Below are 23,086 nucleotides of genomic sequence, written 5' to 3' on the forward strand. Positions count from 1 at the left end.
AAGCACGAAGTTGTGCAACAGATCCCTCAAAACTATTCCTCCTCCAGGCACAGATCTCATTCCTGGACCAATCAGGAATGGTGATAATAGTGTTGCACCAATTAGTACGACAGGACTACAGGACTGCCCTTTTTTGGCTGTATGCAAGTGCCCGCACTTAAGAACACTGGGGTTGTCACAGTTTCAACATATGCATCCATCCAGCTTTAAAATTAGTTGACCAGATAACCTTAAGCACTGTTTAGTGACGGAGCAGACATCATGCTCAACTGTGCAGTTTTGCACACAGCTTGCAACCTCTTAATTATGCTTCAACAGCATGAGTGCCTGCCTCTCCCCAAAAAGGCAAGCTTTTCTTTATAAACAAAAAATGAGATTTTCACACGTCTGCCATATAATTTCATGGCTGCTAAACAACTGGACTTTTCAGTATAGTAAGCAGCTAAAGATTCTGTAATATAATTTGGGACCCTTCATCTCTGAAAACTACAAGTAGTAGTCTAAAAAGTTAATATACTAAAGTAACTCAACAGCAGAGTTGTGCTTTGTTTGTATCAGAGTAGACAATATAGAATTAGATAGGCTAATTATTGGAAACGTCATACGTTCAATACCTAGTAAATCCATAATGTATTCGTCTATTCTTACCCTATAGGAAAATCAACATCAGCACCATAAGCTGTCATGTGGTAAAGGCCAAATTTAGCCAACTTAGTATGTCCCTGTAATGAAGAGAGAGAAAAAGTATCAATCGGCTACAAAAAAGAATATTTTTTTTGGTAATTTATAGTTTGTAAAAAAAAGTGGTGGATGGATCCATTAGTGGTATAGATCTGCAGGATCCAACCTGATATTTTCCAAACATTGGTGAATGCCAACCTAAATTTACTGCTACCAAAAAAATGTTAACACGTATAACCTTTTGTTATTCAGGTTATACATGTGAACTTCTCTTTCAAATGTTGTGAAATCAAGAATCTTTTCATGAAGTCTGGAAATTTGTATTTTTATTTTAAAAAACCCAATTTTATAGTTTTATTAGGTATAAATCTAATATAGCCATTCCAATTAAAAATACTGCCAGTCATATTTTTATTAAGATTTAATAGTCTGGATTATAGATTCACTGGATTTGTCTCAAAGTGGCTTACAATCACCTTCCTTCCCCCTCCCCCAATCAGAACAGGCACCTTGTGAGGTAGGTGAGGCAGAGAAAGTTCAGAGAGAACTGTGAGTGACCCAAAGTCACCCAGCAGGCTTTTTGTGGAGAAGTGGAGAATTGAACCCGGTCCACCAGATTAGAGTCCACTGCTCACATGGAGCAGTGGGGAATCAAACCCACTTCTCCAGATTAGAGTTCATTGCTCTTAACCACTACACACACGTCTTCTGTACACGTAGAAGAAATCTCACGAAAACCCTGAGAGTGGACTCTATATTTAAATTTCAACAGATTTTAGCAAGCATTTTGCTAAAACACATTATTTCAAAGGACATTCTTATTGTGTGGATGATGACCAAGAATGTAGACAAACAACCTAAAAATAAAACCCTGTAGCCTTACCTCTTGATCCATCAAGATATTGTGAGGTGAAAGGGCTCGGTGGACTACTCCATGTTTGTTCATGTACTGCAACCCCTCCAATACTTCATAAGCGATACACAAAATCCTAAAAGAACTGAAAAAGAAATTAAGACAATGATAAACAGTCTGCTTTAGGACTCTTGGATTGAAACAGAACTTTCTACTGGGAGTGGATACAGCTGCTATATAGTCAATTTATCAATATATCAATAACCTTTAGCTATTGCAATATTCAGTTACCATACATTATGTTATAAGCACATAAGTAGAGCCTCCTAAGCATTAGGTACACAGAGGTTTGATGCCTCTACTACGGCGAGTATCGACATGACAGGGGCTTCAATGCAATTTTACTCTACCTTCCTTTCTAACGTTACAGCAGCATAGTGAATAGTTTGCAAGGCTGCTACATAATCCTCTCCCACATGCCCTGCTCCCACATCAAAGTGTCAGTCCGTGTCTACTTAGCTATACGGACAACTCAATAGGTGTAAAAATTGAGATTCAGATTGGAGGGTACACTGCATACTTTCATTATAGGCTTCAGAATATGAGAGAAGCAGCTATAATTTACTGAGACACTAGAGGGCCTCCCCTACATATCCATAAAAGCAGTATATCTTACAACATAACACATTCAGGAATCAGTTTCTATGCTAACTCCTATACAAAGTGTACACTACTCAGTTAATAACCGTTACATGAAATGTTAAATTACAATAAAGTATGTGTTCAGCAGATTGCGATAGTGTCCTTACGCTATAGGAAAGCTGACATTAGTGTCTCTGACAAGTAAGTCAACCTTATGATGTGGATAAAAATCATCCCTTTTAAAATACTCTTCTGGCCCATGCGAAAGCTGTACGTTTAGACTATCAGCAATTATGGGGAGGAAAATATGGGATGACATAAGCAGACACAATGACTCTGAAGTTTCCTTTTTTTAAAATGTGTCTAGCTGTTCTGTTTTCACAAGACTTCAAAAACATGAAACAACTCTAATTGAATGCAGAGATGTCTGCACAGTTTACAAGAAAACCTAAAAAAACCCATACTACTTATGGTATAAACTGCCCCATCTACTTCACTGGGTGTACAACTGGATGCTAATGCTTAAATGTGGATGTTTTTAATTATTTTTAATTATCTGAGAGTTGTACAAATATATCCTCAGTGGAACAGGCTTCCTCAGGAGGTGGTGGGCTCACCTACTTTGGAGGTTTTTAAGCAGAGGCTATATGGCCATCTGACAGCAATGCTGATTCTGTGAACTGAGGCAGATCATGAGAGGGAGGGCAGGAAGGGTTGTGTCACTACTCAACTCTCGTGGCCCTTTCTTACATGCCCAGGGTAATGCCAATCATCATTTTGCGGTCAGGAAGCAATTTTCCTCCAGGTCAGAGGCCAGGGATCCTGGAGGGATTTTTTTGCCATCTTCCGGGCATGGAGCAGGGGTCACTGTGGGGTGTGGGGAGAGATAGTTGTGAATTTCCTGCATTGTGCAGGGGATTGGACTACATGACCCTGATGATCCCTTCCAACTCTATGTATCTATGAGTCTAAAAACCAGCAAGTTGCCTCTTATACAGTGGTGTTTATGGCGTCAAGGGAAATTTAACCATGGTCAAATACTAGGCAGACAATGAACAGTATGTGATTAGTCAACTGACTAATGTCAGCATGATCTCTGAAAATCTGCAATAAAAATTCCTCACTCACAAAGCCTGAACTGATGTAGCTTTACTCAGCAGTAAGCCCTGCTGTGTTCAGTGGGCCTTACTCCAAATATACAGAGGAGGTCAGCCTTACATTGCAAGAAGACTCAAGTTGGTACTAAGATTCAGGAAACAAAGTTCACATTGATGAAAATACAATAATAAATATTCAGAAAACAAACAGGCAGAATTTTGTTTCGAATCCAGAATTATATATTCTGGATGCCAAACTCTCATGAGCATTGCATTAAATACATTTATGGGCTTAAATACTCCCTTGGAAAAAAAAACCTTGTGGACAACTATCCTAGTGTAAGTCAAAAAGGAATTACTATCCCCAAATATTTGACAGAAGTACATTTACATTATCCTGCCTTTCATTTCTCTCCACTCTTGCGGCTATCTTTCTACAATACTTCCTCCTCCATTTTCTTTTTGCCTTCCTCACTCCATTTAAGACACTCCCTGGGCGAGAGAAAACTTTCTATATATTCATCTTTCACCATGAGGTGCTTACAGGAAAGCGCTCACAGGGCTTCTACTATTTGAACAGAATGGTGACACCTTTTACTGCTTTGCCTGAATGAGCTGAGGGTTCTTCAGGAGACACCACTTTGTACAAAGGAGAAAAGACATGTGTAGAACTCATACTGTGAACTGAAAAGAAGGTTTAACAAGGTTAACCGCCAAGTCTTTAGCACTTTTATCATTCCCTGCATAGGCAGCAGGTTGCCCCAAAAGCATTAGGATACGGTATTTGGATAATTACACAGAAACACTACATCTGGCATTCTGACAAATGCTACCTGTTCTAGACAGGCAGGTAGGGTTCAGGAAAGCCAACGCTTATAGAGGCCAGTGGTGTCAGGAGGGGTTCAGAATTGCCAGGGACTTGGACCACCTTTTGGGAACAGCTGAGCCTGTACAAGAGGCATGAACTTCACATGAACTGAAATGGAACTGAACTGCTGGTGTTCAACATCAAAAAGGTTGCAGAGCAGTTTAAAAATCTCCTCCACGAAAACACCAGGCTTGAAAAGTACTTAAGAGTGCACTGGAGGAACAAATCAGAGAGGGCTGATAAAGGAAACAGTGCTATAATAATAAGGGACTGACCATCCCACTGACCGGGCAAATGTCTGCACAAATCATGAAAGAGAGAGGAAAGTTCTAGGCATGATAAAGGACTATGCACTAGAGCAGTTAGTCATGCAGCCAATTAGAGGGTAAGTGACTATGGATTTGTCCTGAGTGATACCAGGGATCTAGTATGTGAGGTAACAATTGTTGAACTACTAGGTCACATCATAGGACTTTCTAATTCAACAACGTATGAGCAATAAATTGCCCAGAAAGTACAATAAAACCATGTTCAAAAGGAGAAATTTCTCAAAGATGAGGGGATTAGTTAAACAGGGAGTGGATCAGTTATAGAATTTGTTAACACAAAAGTGTCTTATATTCACACTGGACAAATGGTCAGAATGATGAAACTTCTTCATTCAGCACATAATTAACATAACCAAATCTGCTCCCAGAAGAAGCAGGTTAATCAACAGAGGTCAGCAATGATAGCTGAATGGAACCTCCACATTCAGAGACAGTATACATCTCAGTCCCAGAAACTTAAAGTTGAGAGAACCAAGAAGCACTGGTGAATTCATGCTCTACTCCTGGCTTTCTAAGAGACATCTGGCTGGCAGATGCTAACAACATGATGGACTAGATGGCCCTTTAGTCATACCTAGCAGGGCTCTTATGTGGTCAGGTGTTAATGCTGTTTTAGTCCAGGGCAGCAGAATGCCCTGACCTCGATGCCCCAGGCTAGCCTGATCTCGTCAGATCTCAGAAGCTAAGCAGGGTCAGCCCTGGTTAGTATTTGGATGGGAGACCACCAACGAAGACCAGGGTTGCTGTGCAGAGGAAGGCACTGGCAAACCACCTCTGTTAGTCTCTTGCCATGAAAACCCCCAAAAAGGGGTCGCCATAAGTCGGCTGCGACTTGAAGGCACTTTACACACACACACAACAGAATGACAAAAGATAGATTAAACAGCAGAGCTGGTCAAAAGAAGTTTTCACAGCTGACACATGTTCATCTTAAACAGTTAAAATGTCGATATGCTATCTAAACCCAAAATTGCATTTATCTTAATGCAAACACAGTTTACAAGTTATTGACAGGATTATTCCAGTTAAGGCACTTGATTATTTTTCATTCATTCATTTATTACCCCTTCCATCCTTTCCCTTCCACCCTGTTTAGGGCTAGGGAAGAGGGTGGGGTATATGGGACGAAAAGGCTTGTTTGACAGTAAGTGTTACACGGTATATATTTTAAAACAACACTTTAAAGTAAAAAAAAGTGTTATTTCTATTGGGTTACTTGATAAATCTCAGAACAAACAAAAAAAATCCCCAAATAAAGACTGAAGAATCCCAAAAGAAATGGGAATGTTATTTTGATTATGTTAAATGGAAAGGGTAGACTGTTAGATATAAGGATCAGCTTATAAAATTTACTATACTATAGAAGGGATTTATTAACCAAAATGTAGAATATAAGAACAATTTATAAGATATTTGAAATGTAAGAGGAAATAGACTCCCCGAAGGAGTTTAAATTGTGTGCATGTATGTGTATATAATTTGTTCGTTTTTTTCTTGAAAATGTTAATAAAATATATTTTAAAAAAATCCCCAAATAGATTAGAAATACCTTACAAACCTTTGGTACTTACTCTCCCACCCAAAGAAGAAACTAAATGCTATCAGGCTGCCCTTTAGGCTTTTCACTGTTCATGGAAGTGAAGAAGAGAACGTTTTAAATCCAGGAACTGAATAAAATACCATTTGATTATTTGCAATATTTAAAGCATTTGCTAACATCCTGGCATACGGTTGCAAGCAAATACTGCTAAACAATACTCCCCTCTATCTTATTAAGAACAATGGATCCCACTCCCTGAAGTCTACAATATAAAAGGAAAAACAGGTAAAGGAACCGTCCAGATAATATGAATGGAAGTTATGGGCTGCAATCCAAAGAATCAATGTGTAACTAAGAAATCAAGTGGAGCTTTGTTTGCTGTTGTCACCAGAGCAGCTCCTACTGCCAGAGACAAATTCCTTTGAAAACGAAAGCACGGCGGATCTCTTCAGTTCAGAGTTGAACTCTGCAGTGAAAATAAGTGCTGAATGCTCAAGCCGCATGCAGATTATCTCCTATGCAGGAGTGCAACTTTTTAGAATACTAGACAGTAGTTGGGATCCACAGCTCTTTCAAGTAAAGTTGCTGTCTACTGCTCAAGGCAGAACCCTGTATACCTCAAGCAGCTTGGCGTATAATCTGGTGCAAGGGTACCCTTTTAGCAAGATACTATGTTCCATACGTAGAAGCTTTTCCTCACTGAAAGCCCAGCTATGGCTTCCAGTGCTTCTCATATGGGTCAATTTCTGGCACCAAATCGTGCACATCAACAGATGGAATGGGGCAAGGCGTCATTTCTCTTCGGCTTGCAGCCCTTTGGAGCCTGATCACAGTCCTGATCATAGTCTGCACAAAACCACAGAAGTAATAAATATAATCTTCCAATTATAAGTAACAGCAAGATTTATCAGGAACTGTTATAAAAAAACACCTTTTGCAAGCTGGAGATTAGAGACCTTCTGAGAATAAAAATTGCTTCTCTAGAGTCACTTTTAGATATTTAAAATATTTGGAAGTGAGTCCTTTGAGTTTCCTTCTGCTTTTTCAGCTGCAATTATTTTAAAATAGCAAGCCATTCATATTATTTGTGTTATCCTCTCACTGTATTTTTCTCCCTAAAGAGTTGACAGGAAATTACTAATTAATGTCATCATTCTTTTTCTTTCCTTAAAAATATACATAATATTGCACAGAATGACCCTGTGCAGAATTTTCCAGCTTAAGGTTGTGCAAATCACAAAATCTGCCTTATGGTGCCCTGGACAGTCTACCACGGCTTCCTTCTTTAAAGTGAGGCCAAAATGAATATATTGATTTAATAAAATGTAAAAGCCATGAGTAAATGAAAATGTGCTGACATAGCAGGCTGCCAGGAGGACATGCCTGAGGTATCATTTCAACAGAATTCCATTTTAACAGATGAAAATAATTGAGCTGAAATTACGAAAATATTCGCAAATCCTTCCCCTCCACAGACACAGACACTTCCCCCAGTCAAATACCCTGTTCCGTATTGTTGCTATGGCTTTTTTGCTAAAGCAATACAGACTTGATGATGATGATGATACTAAGATATGCATAGTAAAATGAAAATTAAAACAATATGAATATTTAGGATACAACTTAACTGGGGGGGGGGGAGAGAGTTCAAAGATAATTTGATGGATTTTCTTACCATTCCCAAGCCTAGTTGAAAACCATTTTTATAGACCAAAAGCTGCCTTTGCCCTTTCCCCAACTGACTATTTATAATTTCACAATTATTTTGTTAATTTGGGGTCTCCGCTCTCTTCTAAGTCCCTTTTCCACAGGCTCCATAAACCAAAAGCCTAGAATTGGGGTGGGGTCAGAATACCAGTGAAGGAGTTTTATTTTCAGTTGCTAGATGCATTTTTTGCTGCATAGACACCCCCCCATAAGAGCGCAATTCTTCTAGTCAGATCTTGCTCACTGAATTTCAGAAAAAGCTGTGACTGAAGTGAAAAAGCTAATTCTTCCTCGAGAAAAGCAGAGTGACAAACAGGGAACTGTCCTGTCACATAATCCCCCAAATTCTGAGCTGCACAGTTCTTCTGATCAAGTTCCCAAATGAGCTAGTGGTGCTGATGAATAAGGAGGAAGGGCCTTTCCAAGCCCCTACCACAGAATACATGTGCATGCCTATATCAGCCTGCAATAAGTCCCCCATTACAAACAACCTGACCCGTACTTACAAACTGCAGAGACCAGGAAGTGGCTCGTGTGCTTCAGAATTGGCAGTTGGGGTGAAGGGAGAAGGTCAGGGGACTGAGCAACTGAGGGATGCCGGAGGCAGGCTTGCCTCTGATTTGTGTCAAACTGTCCACCAAATGTCCCAAAATTTGAAGCATTTTAGCTTCAGACCTGAGTTAAAGAAAGCCCCCTTTTCTCAAAATGTGATACATGCCATGCATCCTTGCCTGTAAGCAAGGTAGCACCAGCATACAAATATCTTTTATCCTACAAACATTTTCATGTTTATCTTGTTTTATTATTGCAAAGTATTACAACACTATTGCTTTCCTCCATTTCTCATTGTAAATATACAGTATCTCAGCTACATTACAGTTTAAATATACGTGTATGGGCTAACCTGGGAACCCAACCACCATCTATAAACGTAGCTCTATGGGAAAACATGTGCTGGGTTCTCAACACCTGACTTACAAACAAACTTCTGGAACACAAGTAAATTGGGGACTTTCCATGTGGAAGAGTGAGAACGCAATATGTTGTTCCTTATTCTGAGGCACAAAAAGTATATTCTATTCAAAAGTTGGATTTATTTTTTTTGCTGTAGGCTTCCAAAAATAGTAGTTATTTCCCTCAACAGTAGCAGAATAGGGCAGCTTTATGGTGCTGACTATAACTTGACATCCCCTATAGAAATCAACCCTCACACCAGATTTTGCAATATGGGTCAACAGGGGAAGGGCTGTGGCTCAGTTTGTAGAGTCCCTGCTTGTCATGCTGAAGGTCCCAGGTTCAATCCCCGGCATCTCCAGTTAAAGGGACTAGGCAAGTAGGTGATGTGAAAGACCTCTGCCCGAGATCCTGGAGAGCCACTGCCAGTCTGAGTAGACAATACTAGCTTTGATGGACCGATGGTCTGATTCAGTATAAGGCAACTTCATGATCCTACACCTTTTCTTATACTTTGCTTTGACTCTGCTTTGCATATGCTAGCAATACTAAGCCTCGAGTCCAGTAGCACTTTAGAGGCCAACAAGAGTTTCAGGATGTAAGCTTTTGAGAGTCAACAGCAGACCAACAGCTTCCATCCACCAAAGATGCCATTTCCTACAGGGGAACTGATTGCTGTAGCCTGGAGATCAGTTGTACTCCCAGGAGAACTCCAGGCCCCACTTGGAGGTTGGCAACCCTACTTTACTTCACAACACAAGTGATTTTCAGTCATAATTTCATTTTCGCCTGAAGGGAGAAAAACGAACTGAAAGTTTTCGTCAACAAAAAAGGAGATAACATGAGCATATGTTACCTGAATGAATACATGGTAAAAGCACCACGCTCAGAATGTTACAGGAAAATGTCTTGCATACAGATTATTTGGATCGATGTTTGGTTAGCCATGCCAATAAATGATTCTTCACTAGGAAGAAACTAAAGATATTTTGACATTTTGAGATTAATAACCCATGCCTGAAGACTCAGAGCAGGTGGTAACATTTATTTATGAAAGGACACCTTCTGCTTTAAGTTTTAATTATTTTGCAATCCAGATTTAGTTCCAATTTTATATTTACTAAAAAATATCTAATTAAGAAAAGCAGTATTGGATAGTACATAAACAAATCATGACTAATGGATTTTCTTGCATAATGACTTCACTACAATAAATGTTGGTTTGGAAATAATTTTTCTGGAAGAGGATTAAAAAGAAAATAAACTTTGAAGCTATTACATGCCCCAAACGTACTTTCTGTCACGGCTGGTCAGAAAACTGGTTTTTAAAGCATTTCTGTTTCTCCTCGCATGCAGGTAAGCAATTACACCTTTTCCATTGCCTGCATTTATTATGGATTTTGGTCACAGTTCCTACAGTTCCTATAACTCTGTGTTGAAAAGTGAACTCCAAATTTCACTCAGAGGAACATCATGGTACTGTTAACGGGATGAAAAGTACAAGGAAGGGATTCGTTACGTAGTTGTTATATAAAATATTGGTACATTTTGAGCTATAAAGCTCTTTCTCAGGGTTACTGCATGTGTTCCTCTCAAAACAGACTTGCTTTCTTTAACAAAAACAAATGTATGCAACTGAGTCAGCAAAAGTACATCCAAAATAAGTTTTTTTTTTAAAGAGTGGAAGGCTGAGAGAAAAAGAACTATTTTCCATTTACCATGCTTTCAATGAAAAATGTGATTCAACTTCACAGACAGGACAATCTCCAAATCCAATCTGGATATCACATAAGAAGCTTACTTGGATTTGGGGCTCCCAAGGAAAGTACCACATGTATAACCCTTAAAGCTCTATCAACTACTACTTCTGCACTGAAATCAACATACAGCAGTCAAAAAGCACGTGCCTTTTACTCCCTTCCTAGCTCAAAATTTTTATAGCCTACATGCTTAGCTTATAAAGCTAGGAGAAACTTCTTCACATAAGGCATTTAAGGGAGGATAGAACAAAGACACCTAATCCAGAGAGTAGACAATAGTTTAATAACTGCAAATAAAACTTACTCATTCGAGTCAGATCATGCTTTCCACCAAGCTAGTAAACAGCTGCAGACATAGTCTGCTTCCGATCAAAAGCTCTGTGTATAACATATTATACCTCTGTATCTCTCTGATGGTTTGCTGGTAATTTTTCAAAACCATAACCTCCAAAACATACAACAACTATATTTTTATTGAAGACATCTTATGACTACCCGGCTCACAAATTCAGAATATGTAATGCAGGTGCCCAAATCATACAAATATCACCATCCTACATTTGCGAGCACTTCCACTGTAAAACAGCCAAAGGAATTTTAAGTGCAATATAAAAAAAGCAATAGAATGGTGCATGTAACCATTTTAAACAGTCGCTGAATAAAATCCATCCCGACCATTCTAAAACCGGTCTCCGTATATATGAGACTACTGCATGGTAAGACTACTGCAACCAATGAAAAGGCTGGAGGTGCGTGATTTTTAAACTGATTTCTTCTAATTTGATCAAAGAATCCATTAAATGTATTTAAAAAGCCAGTGTGGCATAGTGGTTCGAGTGTTGAATTAGAATCCAGGAGACCCAGTTTCAAATCTTTATTCTGTCATAAAGCTCGCTGGGTGATGAAGGGTCTGCCATTCTCTCTTTCTATCCTACCTCACAGGACTGTTGTGAAGATAAAATGGAGAACAACACTGGCTTCAGCTCCTAGAAGGAAGGGTAAGATAAATGTACCAAATAAAGACATTTGCTTGTACCTCTGAAAGGCAATGTTAATGACATTCTTTGTTATACAAACAAAGAACATTTTTACTTGGAAGTGACTCACAGGAAAAAAAATGCAGGTTACAGTTCTACTGCCAGGTGACACACTAAAAGCAGACTCTTTGTTAAATAAAGTCTGTCAGTTGCAACTTATCCAATCCTAAACATGCTTATTCAGAAATAAATGCTATTAAATTAAATGTGCCTTAGTAAAGGGCAACCCTATCTAGAGTTACTCCAGCCTAAATGCACTGAACTCCATGGGCTAAGACTGGAGTAACTCTGGGTAGTATTGCACTATAGCTTCAATTCCAACTCATGTTTCATCAAAGGCATGAAATGCCCTGATCCTACACAAAATTAATGCAATCTACCTCCAGAATTTAGATGACACATTCAGAAATTGATTCAGGATAACAATGAAACCAATGTTTTCTCTCAAAATTCTGTGAAATATTCTCTGAATGTTTGGCAGTTGTTTGATACTCAGAATGAGCATTTTATTTCTAACAATTCTGCTGCATGTCCAACCCTGTCAAATGTACTCCAGTGAAGTTGACATCTGCTGTACACCAGCTATCGGATACTACCAAGGGTTTGCTGCTGCTGCAAAATCGTGTGAAATAGCCTTCAAAAGAATTAAATTCACTTTACAACATCCAAACCACTGAATTTTGATATCAAGTTGTGAGACAAATTTCAACTTGCAAAGCCAACTTGCAAACTTGCAAAATCAAATTTCAACTAATCCAAAGCCAGATTTCAAACTGTGAAAATCCATCAAATTTCCAAGTTGTGCCCATTTTCATTTCAGCTTTACTTCCAGCTTTGTTCATTTGCCTGAACAGTTACTTCTAAAGAAATAAACTGTTTTAAGTTTAATCTAATTATGATTCTTTCATTCAATATCAAAAATTACAGATCTCAAGACCAACTGAAAGGCTGCAGCATCGGTTCCCAAATACTGCTGGCACTGTTGCATGGTGTACATAATGCTACACCAGGGTTTGCTAGCACTCCACCATCCATGATTCATCTTGTACAACTGTACCTATATCATCACCTGTTTTATTTTAATGTGTTACTTTAACAAGGTAAAATGAAAGGATGGTAGATAGAATAATAGGCTCTCAAGAGGCTTTAAATATCGTTGTGTTTAACAGGTTTTCCATTACCTATAATGGATTAATCTGGGAATACACCAAAATCATAACAGAAAAGTGTGCTGGAGTGTTTCAGTGGAACATTTAACTTCCTGATGAGTTACGATAAACCAGAGAAATTTAGTCAGAACTATTTAGCCAATCTTCATTAAGGCTGTAACCGCTTCAAGATATCCATCTTTGTAGTCTAAAGTTCTGATAAGCTCTAATAGGACCCCCGTGACAAAGTGAACCATCAACTCAGAATAAAACCCAGGGATGTTCTTGTGTTCTTGTGGACTTAAAACAGAAATGTGCAGAAACACCTATGTAAACGTTACCTCATATGTAATGTGTATCATAATGATGCATGACTTCATAAGATTAACTGCAAATAGCTATCAGACAGCTGGGCGGCCTGCTGTTCTGCAATATGCACGGAAAAGATGGACCGTCCACCATGGTATACCTTCAATTTCAGCAACAGCCTAATAGAAGATTTCCTGCTGACTTGACATCAGCTTGCAGTACAGGTGCAAAGGACTTATTTCCTGGCAAGTATATGAAGAATTAATCTATAAACCATAAGGGCAGATTCTCCCCTTCCATAACAGTTTGTGAAATTAATTACAACAGCACACACGTCAACTTTGGATATAAGACCAGTGCTGCTATCATGAACTAATGCGAGAGGAATAATATATATGTATTAATTCTCTACAAAGCTAATTAACAAAGATGGATTGAATAGCATAACTGGGAATTACTCTTCCTTAAATTATTTCAGGCTATTGAAAGGTCTCATGCACGAAACCCAAAAATGTCTATTTTAATTAACTGAAAAGCAATGGGAGATATTTTAGTCGGTCTCGCTGGAAGGGAAACAGTTTCTCTTTTAACCGCTATGGAGCGGTGACTGTGCTGCACATGCCGGCTGCGGATGGCACATGCCATTTCTCAAGCACAGCCCAATCTTCACTGATAAAAAACAGTTGGACGTGACCATTTCCATATGAGTTGCTTTCGCAGGGCATGTTTCATAACACCCCTGAAGAATGCCTTCAACCTTTCGCCTTCAAGTGTGAGGAAGGAATTGTTTCCTTACCCAAACATGATCAATAACTCTGTAACAAAAAAAGGATCAAAAATACAAAAACAAGTTTTCGAGATCATCAATATAATAATGTGATGCTAACTCAAACCACTGAGACCGAACTTGGGAGATTCCAGAACTATGCCTTTGGACAACCATTACAACTTTTTGATATTTATTTCTTGAAGTGGAGCCAAGATACACAGTACATCTAAAAATATTTTTCTGATTCTTAGTAGCATCTCTCAGAAAGCTGGTATATAGTATAGTGGCTAACAGTACAGCAAGAAGAGACATACCCTTTTAAGTCCACAGAAGTCAATGGATTTTGAAGGGCGTAACTCTGTTCAAGACTGTACCACAAGAGTTCACAGTTACATGAGTTTGACTTCATTTTTTTTTTACACAAATAAAAACACTAAAATATTCTACCTGCATTAGGACAAAAAAAAGTTTAATATGTTAGAAAGAAGGATCCTGAACTAAGTAGAATAGAAAGGTTACTAACACTAAGAGATAGCGAAAGGCTGGAGAACTGGATGGCAGATGAGTTTTTAAATCTAGATTATATTAGAAACACTGGTTAGGATTATTTGTGTCAGTCACCAGAACAGCCAAGTATTTCATAACATTTACAAAGATTTGTTTAGAACAAATCCCAATCCTATGCTTTACCACACAGCAACGGCAAATAAAACTAAGTTCTAAACTCCCAGCCCTGGCTCAAGGGAAGCCCCTCTGCTCCACTGCAGGGACTGGCCTCCACATCTAGCACCCAGACACAGAATCCGCTATGCCCCATGCCAAAAGCTAGTGTGCACAACTGTGTTATACCAGTCACATTCTAAAGCCAGAATCAGGCAGAGTTTGCTGTGCCCAGTTTGCAGACCACTACTGCAAACACTCTGTTACTGCTGGGGCTTCCAGATCCCTTCACCTGGACAGAAAGTCTCTCTTTGTGAATTGGCAGGGAAAGATTTCGCCACCTCTGTGCTGCATTAACATTTCTACCACAATGTTAGAATAATAGGCAAATCTTTAGCTTTCTCTTTACATCAACCCCCCCCCCCACACACACACACACTCTGAACTCACCATTTCATCATTGGCAAGCTTATATATTCGGACAACTGATGCACATAAGCTACGGACTCCGTTTTGATTTTACAGTGAGCCTCAGATTTTTTAAGAACTTTATTTGAAACATAACTTAAAGCACAAACAAAATATATGGGGAGACATGTTTGGCAAGTTTCAGTACTTTCACCATAAATCTTAAAACTTCTGCGCAGAAGTAAATATACACTTCAACTGAAGCATGCCTTTATCTGGCTGCCAGAAGGTTGAAGCACTGCAAGATGTCAGTGTTGAATCTGCCTGGACCTGTAAGGGTAGTTAACTTTTTAAAAGAAAAAGTGTATCTGGGTTTTGTCATTTAAAGTAGATAAACCTTTCCTTTAGCATGCTTCCTTGCAATTTTGGGGGGGATACTGTACCTCACTGGTTTCCTGTCTCGAAGCAAATCTTCCAGACTCCGTTCACAGTGCTCAGCAACAACCACCAGCCTCTCTGATTAAAAAATATACACACATACAAAGACAGATTTAGTATCTCAATACACACAAGGCACCAAACACTTTCACTCACACATCCAGTCGAAATTAAAACCATATTATCACAACATTTTCATCCAATAATAGAAAAAGGATGTCTACTTCTTTTAGTGGAACATAAACTCCCGCTGGGCACAGAAGATAACTGAATACACAGATACACACACGGATAAGTTTAAATAGCCTTGGCATGTGCATGTAAAGAGCTGTCAAGTTGCAGATGACTTATGGTAGGTCTTGGGTTTTCAAGGCAAAAGACTAACATAGGTGGCTTGCCATTGCCTTCATCAACATAGATACCCTGAACTTCCTTAGCTGTCTCCCATCCAAGAATTAACCAGGCTGTCCCTGCTTAGCTTCTGATATCTGACCAGCCTGGACCATGCAGGTCAGGGAAGCCTCAACAAAGGTGATAATGTAATTTTCCCCGATTTTTTTTCAAAATCTGTAGTGCTAGGTAAGAGTAAGACAATCTTAAAATGCCTTTTTTGGAACATATGATTTGGAAAATAATGACAGTAAAATTTAGACTGCTCAACATTTTAAAAATGTATTTAAGTATTATGATTCAGTATTATGTTTAAGAACATAAGAAAAGCCATGCTGAATCAGACCAAGGCCCATCAAGTCCAGCAGTCTGTTCACAGTGGCCAACCAGGTGTCTCTAGGAAGCCCACAAATAAGACGACTTCAGCAGCATCCTGCCTGTGTTCCACAGCACCTAATATAATAGGCATGCTCCTCTGATCCTGGAGAGAATAGGTATGCATCATGTCTAGTATTCATTTTGACTAGTAGCCATGAATAGCCCTCTCCTCCATGAACATGTCCACTCCCCTCTTAAAGCCTTCCAAGTTGGTAGCTATCACCACATCCTGGGCAGGGAGTTCCACAATTTAAGTATGTGTTGCGTGAAGAAATACTTCCTTTTATCAGTTTAGCCCTGGCTACTGCAAAAATAAGTTATATTTGTACACGGAAAGGAAGGCAAAATATTAACATAAAGGGAGAAAGATTTACGTTTTTGGTGCAGTACAGTAATAGTACAATATATACATTATTTTAAGTTGCTGTACATGCACATCCCTGATCATGGATAGTCCAGGCTAGCCTGATCTCGTCAAATCTTAGAAGCTAAGCAGGGTTGACCCTGGCAAAGTATTTGGATGGGAGACCTTCAAGGAATATGAGGGTCGGGATGCAGAGGCAGGCACTGGCAAACCAATCACCTTGCAGGGGGAGAGTGGAGTGGAAGGTTGGAGGGAAAAACAGCAGCAGTTGGGTTTTTGGGGTTTGCCTCAGCAAGACAGCAAACAGTTTGAAGAGCAGCTCTGCCTGGTCACATAGCAGAGTGGTTTATCTCTACCTCTAGGAGAGGACAGAGTACCCAGTTGTTAGTCCTGTTTCTGGTGATGAACAGATCTTGTACAACTGAGAATGATTCTTGGAAACGGCAGGCTGGTGTGGGTGGAATCCTGTATGTATGTGAAAGGTGGCAAGTCAAGAAAATCCCCATGCTTCAGTGATCTCTGTGCTCTGCATGCGCAATACAAAACTTACCTCACAGCAGTGACCCAAAGCCTTTATCTTTGAGAGCCAGCATGGTGTAGAGGTTAAAAGCAGTGGTTTGGAGCGGTGGAGTCTGATCTGGAGAACTGGGTTTGATTCCCCACTCCTCCACATGAGCGGCGGAGGCTAATCTGGTGAACTTGATTTGTTTCCCCACTCCTACACATGAAGCCAGCTGGGTGACCTTGGGCAAGTTACACTCTCTCAGCCTCACCTACCTCTCAAAGTGTCTGTTGTGGGGAGGGGAAGGGAGGGGAAGGTGATTGTAAGCCGGTTTGAGTCTCCCTTAAGTGGTAGGGGAAGTCGGCATATAAAAACCAACTCTTCTTCTTCTACCATAAGAACACCTTCTAACTGAGGTGAAGGTTCAGATCTCAAAACCAACTTGGTTTCCCACCATTTTTAAATTCACTTTAAAGAAAGGGCCTGTCACAAAAGTGTTCAGGGTCCAGCTATGAAAGAAGCAGCTGCAGCTATAAGAGCCAGAGAGATTTTAATCTAGATCTAGTAATAGACCAAGATGCTGGTCAGCCACCAGTTTTCTGGGGGCCATCCTGAGAAGGGGACAAATCGGGGCAGGCCAGGGATCATATCCAACCCATCTCCAAAACGGATTGCCAGCAGGTCCGCTGCTTTAGATAGCACTCTCTCTGTGCACACCTCTTGCCACTGGATTGGCAACTAAGGAAAAGACAGGTCCTTCCAGGATCAGACTTGGCATTGCAGCCTCTGCTTGGGGATCCCTAGGTTAAGGAACGGTCAGGGTACAGCCACAGAACCTACTGGGGGAAAGGCTGCACTGACTGTTTTATAAAGACTTCAGCATTTGATTATCTATTTTATTGATTTTTTTATTGAGCTTTTTGGAAAGGAAGTAACCAAATTTAAGAAAAATAAATCAATAAAAAGGCCTCCAGAGTATTACAATTTCTTACACTATTTTTGCTGTAAAATGCTTTGCTAGCCAAGACACTGTGTTTTCAGCTTAACGTTTTCTCTGTTACATCATAATACATTATCCTCGTATTGTTGCAAGGGTAAGTGTTGCCATTTTTCATACAACCCTCGCTCCTTCAGAAAAACCAGATTTACAATGTGAAGCACATCTGCTACGCCGTACTTTGCCAGACATTGTGTTTAGCTACACAACTAAGGCTAGTTTAACAAAATTTACCAAGTTTTTGTTTTTTTTAACTTCACTTAAAAGGAATCAAACTGATCCCAGGTGTAATGATCATTTTCCCCCTCAACGGCACATGTGGAATTTCCAAAAAAGCACAATCATCTTGAATGCGTTTTAAGGCAAAACCTGACTCCTGAGCTAACTGTACATGTGAAAGTATAGTGCTTAAAAAACAAACACAAAACCCCACATATGATACCTAACATAGACACCAAAGAAATAACAGCATGGAGAGAACAAGTAAAGTTTGGGGACAAAACCAGGATACCTGGAAAGTATAATACAACTAGAAATATGTAAGTCATCATGATAGAAGAGATATGCACTGAAGAAAGGTTTCTATGTTTTGAAACTTCTCCAGATGCATGGAGAAGCATATCGCACCCCTGCAGGACTGATGCCAAGGAGGCCCAGACACCCAACATCAGTTGAACAAAGCAGATTTTTTTCCTTCCAGTTGTTTATTTTTTCCTAAAGGGCAACTACTCACTTATATGTGATATTAGATCATTTCAGAGCAAAATTCAAGCCTTGTACCACCTTAGAGACCAACAACAATTTCTAGCTTTTGTGAGTCAAACCTTACTTCGTCAGATACAAATAAAATGAAGGTCTGTCAGCCTTTATATCCACGTCAGAAGGGAGGGTGTTGCAAAGAATGGCCAGTTGGAGTCAGGATGCAGTGGTACAATGCAAAATATAATCAACTTGATTAAAGCTCACAGATGTTTTATACCTGGGAAAACGCTGCTGATCTTTAAAGTGCTACTAATTTTGATCCACCAGTACAGACTAACACCACTGAACTAAATAGCCTGAAATTAGACCATTTCAGAGGATCTTGGTTGTCATTTGAATGGTGTCTACAGCTATGTGCACAGACTAGGGGTAAGCAAACTTTTTGCGAAACTCCCTGCCCCAGGATGTGGTGATGGCTTCCAACCTGGAAGGCTTTAAAAGGGGAATGGACATGTTCATGGAGGATAAGGTTATCCATGGCTACTAGTCAAAATGAATACCAGTCATGATGAACACCTATTCTCTGGGTACCCAAGATTGGGTGGAAAGAAATATATATATGTGTGTGTGTGTGTGTGTGTGTGGTATATATAAAAAAGTTATATATATATATATATATATATGTGTGTATAAATACTGAAAATATAATTTATTAAAAGTGCTATGTAAAGGTTAAAATTATTTAAAAGAATTAAAATAGCACAATGGCATTTCCTGAGGTTGATAACTGTAACCACATACCAAACGCGTTTCGGCCTATAGGGCCTATACCCTTGTTAAGACTGCACACATTTACAGAAATAAATTAATAAATACATATACAAACAGTTCAAACCCAACCAGGCATGTAAAGCAGTGTCAACCTACGTGGACACTGCTTTATTAAATTGATACCTGCACACATAGTATATGAGAGACATACCGTATATACCCATGTATAAGCCGACCCGCGTATAAGCCGAGGTGCCCAATTTCTCCCCAAAAATGGGGAAAAATTAGGCACCCGCGTATAAACCGAGGGTCGGCTTATAACCCCTCCCCCCCCCACAGGCTTACCTGACAGGGCTCCCGGCAAAGGCGGTGGTGGTGGCGGCGGGCCCCCCGCAGGAGGCTTCCAGGGCGGGGGGAGCCAGGCGCGCCCGGCAGCAGGCTTCCCCTGGCCCTTCCAGGGCGGGGGGAGCCAGGCGCGCCTGGCGGCGGCGGCCACGCAGCCTTGCAGCGGCCGCAGGAGGCCCTCACAGGGCGCTCCTGGCCGGGGGAAGCCGCATGGGCCCGGCAGTGATGGCGGCGGCGGTAAGTTGCCCCCTCCTTCCTCCCTGCTCCCTCCTCCCCCCTCCCCTACCGTATTGACCCGCGTATAAGCCGAGGCCGGCTTTTTCAGCCCTTTTTTTGGGCTGAAAAACTCGGCTTATACGCGAGTATATACGGTATACTAACCAGTATTACAACTAGAACCTATCTGACCAGATGTTTGAGTAATTGGGAATAGATTTTACAACCTATGCACATGCCTGGTTGGGTTTGAATTGTTTGTATATGTATTTTTTAATTTATTTCTGTAAATGTGTGCAGTCTTAACAAGGGTTTTAATTAACCCCTATAGGCCGAAATGCGTTTGGTATGTGGTTACAGTTATCAACCTCAGGAAATGCCATTGTGCTATTTTAATGCTTTTAAATAATTTTAATCTTTACATAGCACTTCTAATAAATTATATTTTCAGTATTTATACTGGAAAAAATTTTTTTTCTTTCCTCCCAACCTCGGGTACCCAGCTTCTGTTTTTAGGTTGGGTTTTATTCCCCTCTTCTTTCTTTCGCATACCTATTCTCTCCAGGATCAGAGGAGCATGCTGAATATGTTAGGTGCTGCGGAACACAGGGGGTGAGGACCATGCCCCTGAGCCAATGCAGAGCACATGTGGAAAGTAAAAGTCAGGAAAAAACACAGAAGTGTGCAGAGAACTTCCATGTACGGAAGCTGAGTTGCCATCACAGACGCCTCTTCATTTGCAGTGGCAATGAAAGGAACACAGAGAATCATCCCTGTGCTGAAGCAGCCTGGGGAAGGATCAGCCTGCCTTCCCAAAGAAAGTGTATAAACAGCAAGTAAATATTTGCTGTAAAAATTTAAGACATTCAATGATGTTAAACAGATGCATGCAAAACATAAGTTGTTCTGCAATTGGCTGGGTTCAGTGGTCTACAAGAAACCTACTATGAGGTGTGAATTATCATTTATACTTAATCTTCATCATGCCTTGAAAGATTTATACCTCACCGATAAATTCTAAAAATGTAAGGACCAAGAGAAAATGGCTTCTGTGAAGCACATTTCTTTTAAACTTCAAACATCAAAAGAGAGACTTACAGAATTAAGGGGAAAAGACAGGTTGATGAATTTCAGGAACAAATGGACTGAAAGAAGATTATAGTTTTTGTTTTGTTTTTAAAGCAGGAGAGGGAAATGGCATGGGGATGGAGTAAAGCATGAGGGAAGCAGAGTGTGAAAAAGAAAAGGAAATACCTAAAAATTATCAGAGTGGTAGGAATTACAGGATAACAAAGGCCTGCAGCCCAGCAGCTCCTACGTCTGCCTCTGTTATGTATTATTGTTATACAGACTAGACTGAAAAATGCTGCTCCAGAGTCAGTCTGGAGAAAAGCAAACTGTTGTCTTTGAGCAAAAATACTCAAGGCTTCTTTGAAGTCCACTGCTTTGAAACACATGCACAAAATAATTACTATAACCTTTGGACATGCGCACCAAACAACCCGGGGGGGGGGGAGTAGACTCACCATGTTTTCCACGAGAAATATCCACATACTGACAAAGTCTGGGATGCGTAATTGTCTTGAGAATTTGAAAGCGCCCCAGGATTTTTATGGAGTTTGGTGTCAAAGGCAAGCCGTTGCTGCCACAAACATCGTTTGGAAGAGCGGAAGCAAAGAAAGTGAAAGCGCCTAGCTCAGCATCCTTTAAGGGAAACATCATGGGCTCTAAAGAGGCACTCCCTCAAATGGTATGTCTCTGAAAGAGAAATGAAGAGATGAGGGGATAGATATTTTTTAAAGGCTGCAGGCTTCAAATCGGTAAATGGAATGCCTCAAGAATAAGCGATTTAGCGCTCGCATCAATCCTATTTATTGATTTATATGATTCAATTTATAACCTCAATCCCCGGCCTAGGCCAGGCTCAGGGCTGCTAACAACATTGATACTATACAACAAAATCATGCAATAAAGGACATAAATATATAATAAAACCAATCCCACTTCTGTTTCAATTAAAATAATTAATACAATTAATACAGCTAACTACAGATGGCGCCAAACATAACTCCATGACCTACAGGGCCAGTGGTGGGCTGGAGGGTAGTCAGGAACTCCAATACAGAATCGTCAATGACATATAACAGAAACGTTAGATTAAAGTTATACTCTTCTAAGCCCATTCACTTCAATGGATTTAGAAGGGTGTAACTCTGCTTTGAATAGCACTGTGATACAAGGAAAGAGGACATATTGTTTATACTGGGTATAATAGAGTAATAAAAAGTCTTTTCATTAGCTGAAAATACATGCAACAATTCACACATTAACAGAGTATGCACCTAATTCTGCACAGGATTGGACTGTTAAATTAACTACAGAAAGTAAGACCACAATCCAGAGGGCCTGAGCAGTCTAGCATGGATGGATGTTATCAGCATACAGGGCTGCTCTCTGGGAGAAATCTATCAGAAAACTCCAGCTGCGCTGTATCAACATAAAATAGAGATCAATCCAAGACTGTTATCCCCAGAACAATTTCAGCCCCAGGACAACAGTCAGCTGCCCAAGGCCTTGAAAGCGACATCTTCCAGACAGCTCCAGAAACCAGCCAAATTAAAAATGTTCCATTGTCCTGGCAAACAACACTCCCACCATCAAAGTCTAAATAAACATTTTTCAGTCCAAACCAGGAGTGTGAAAACACCCCAAATTGCTTTTTTGCAGGAATCTGGATGCATTAATTCTAAACAAGGACTCATGTTTGCATTACAGAAAAGTGAGTCTGAAACAACATACTGTAAAGGCAGTTTGCATTCTCCATAAATATGTACATACTACTGAAGGCTAACAGAAATTTCCCCAGTCTCAGTTCAAGCTAATTTAACTCCCATATCTCCAAACACTGTCCTGTACATGAATTGCCTTTTTCTGTCCCACACTGAAATAAAGTACATATATACAAGCTTTCATGCTTAAAGGAAAGGTCCCATTTGCAGACTTTCCTAGAAACTGTAAGTCTTGTTCTCTACACGTATGCCAAACTTTTAAACTATTTGGAAGTAGATGTCATTTTTGAGGGAGGCATGTACAAATTCTCTGCTTTTCCTTTCTTTCGTGTAATCAAAGAGCCTTGAAAGACACTGTGTACTACATTTTAAGGTTCCAAGTTGTAAGGAAATGTCCAATTTTGGTACCTCAATCAATCAGTCATAGGAAGT

General features: G+C 40.0%; 1 protein-coding gene across 2 annotated transcripts in view; it reads right to left on the minus strand.

The window, feature by feature from the left end:
* TBCK (TBC1 domain containing kinase) overlaps positions 1 to 21,615 on the minus strand; it is a 97,938-nt gene extending 76,323 nt beyond the window's left edge. The window contains exons 1-4 of one of the 2 annotated variants that reach the window (XM_056855596.1): positions 21,392 to 21,615; positions 15,206 to 15,278; positions 1,565 to 1,679; positions 649 to 722 (exon numbers count right to left, since the gene is read on the minus strand). In XM_056855596.1, coding sequence (XP_056711574.1) covers positions 649 to 722; positions 1,565 to 1,679; positions 15,206 to 15,278; positions 21,392 to 21,587 — 458 coding nt within the window. In that variant the 5' untranslated portion in view covers positions 21,588 to 21,615. The remainder of the gene's footprint in view (positions 1 to 648; positions 723 to 1,564; positions 1,680 to 15,205; positions 15,279 to 21,391) is intronic. The other variant, XM_056855597.1, reaches the window with a different exon arrangement.
* Between the last annotated feature and the right edge of the window lie 1,471 nt (positions 21,616 to 23,086).

The sequence above is a fragment of the Euleptes europaea genome, chromosome 9, assembly GCF_029931775.1.
Source record: "Euleptes europaea isolate rEulEur1 chromosome 9, rEulEur1.hap1, whole genome shotgun sequence".
In the NCBI taxonomy this organism is placed as follows: Eukaryota; Metazoa; Chordata; class Lepidosauria; order Squamata; family Sphaerodactylidae; genus Euleptes; species Euleptes europaea.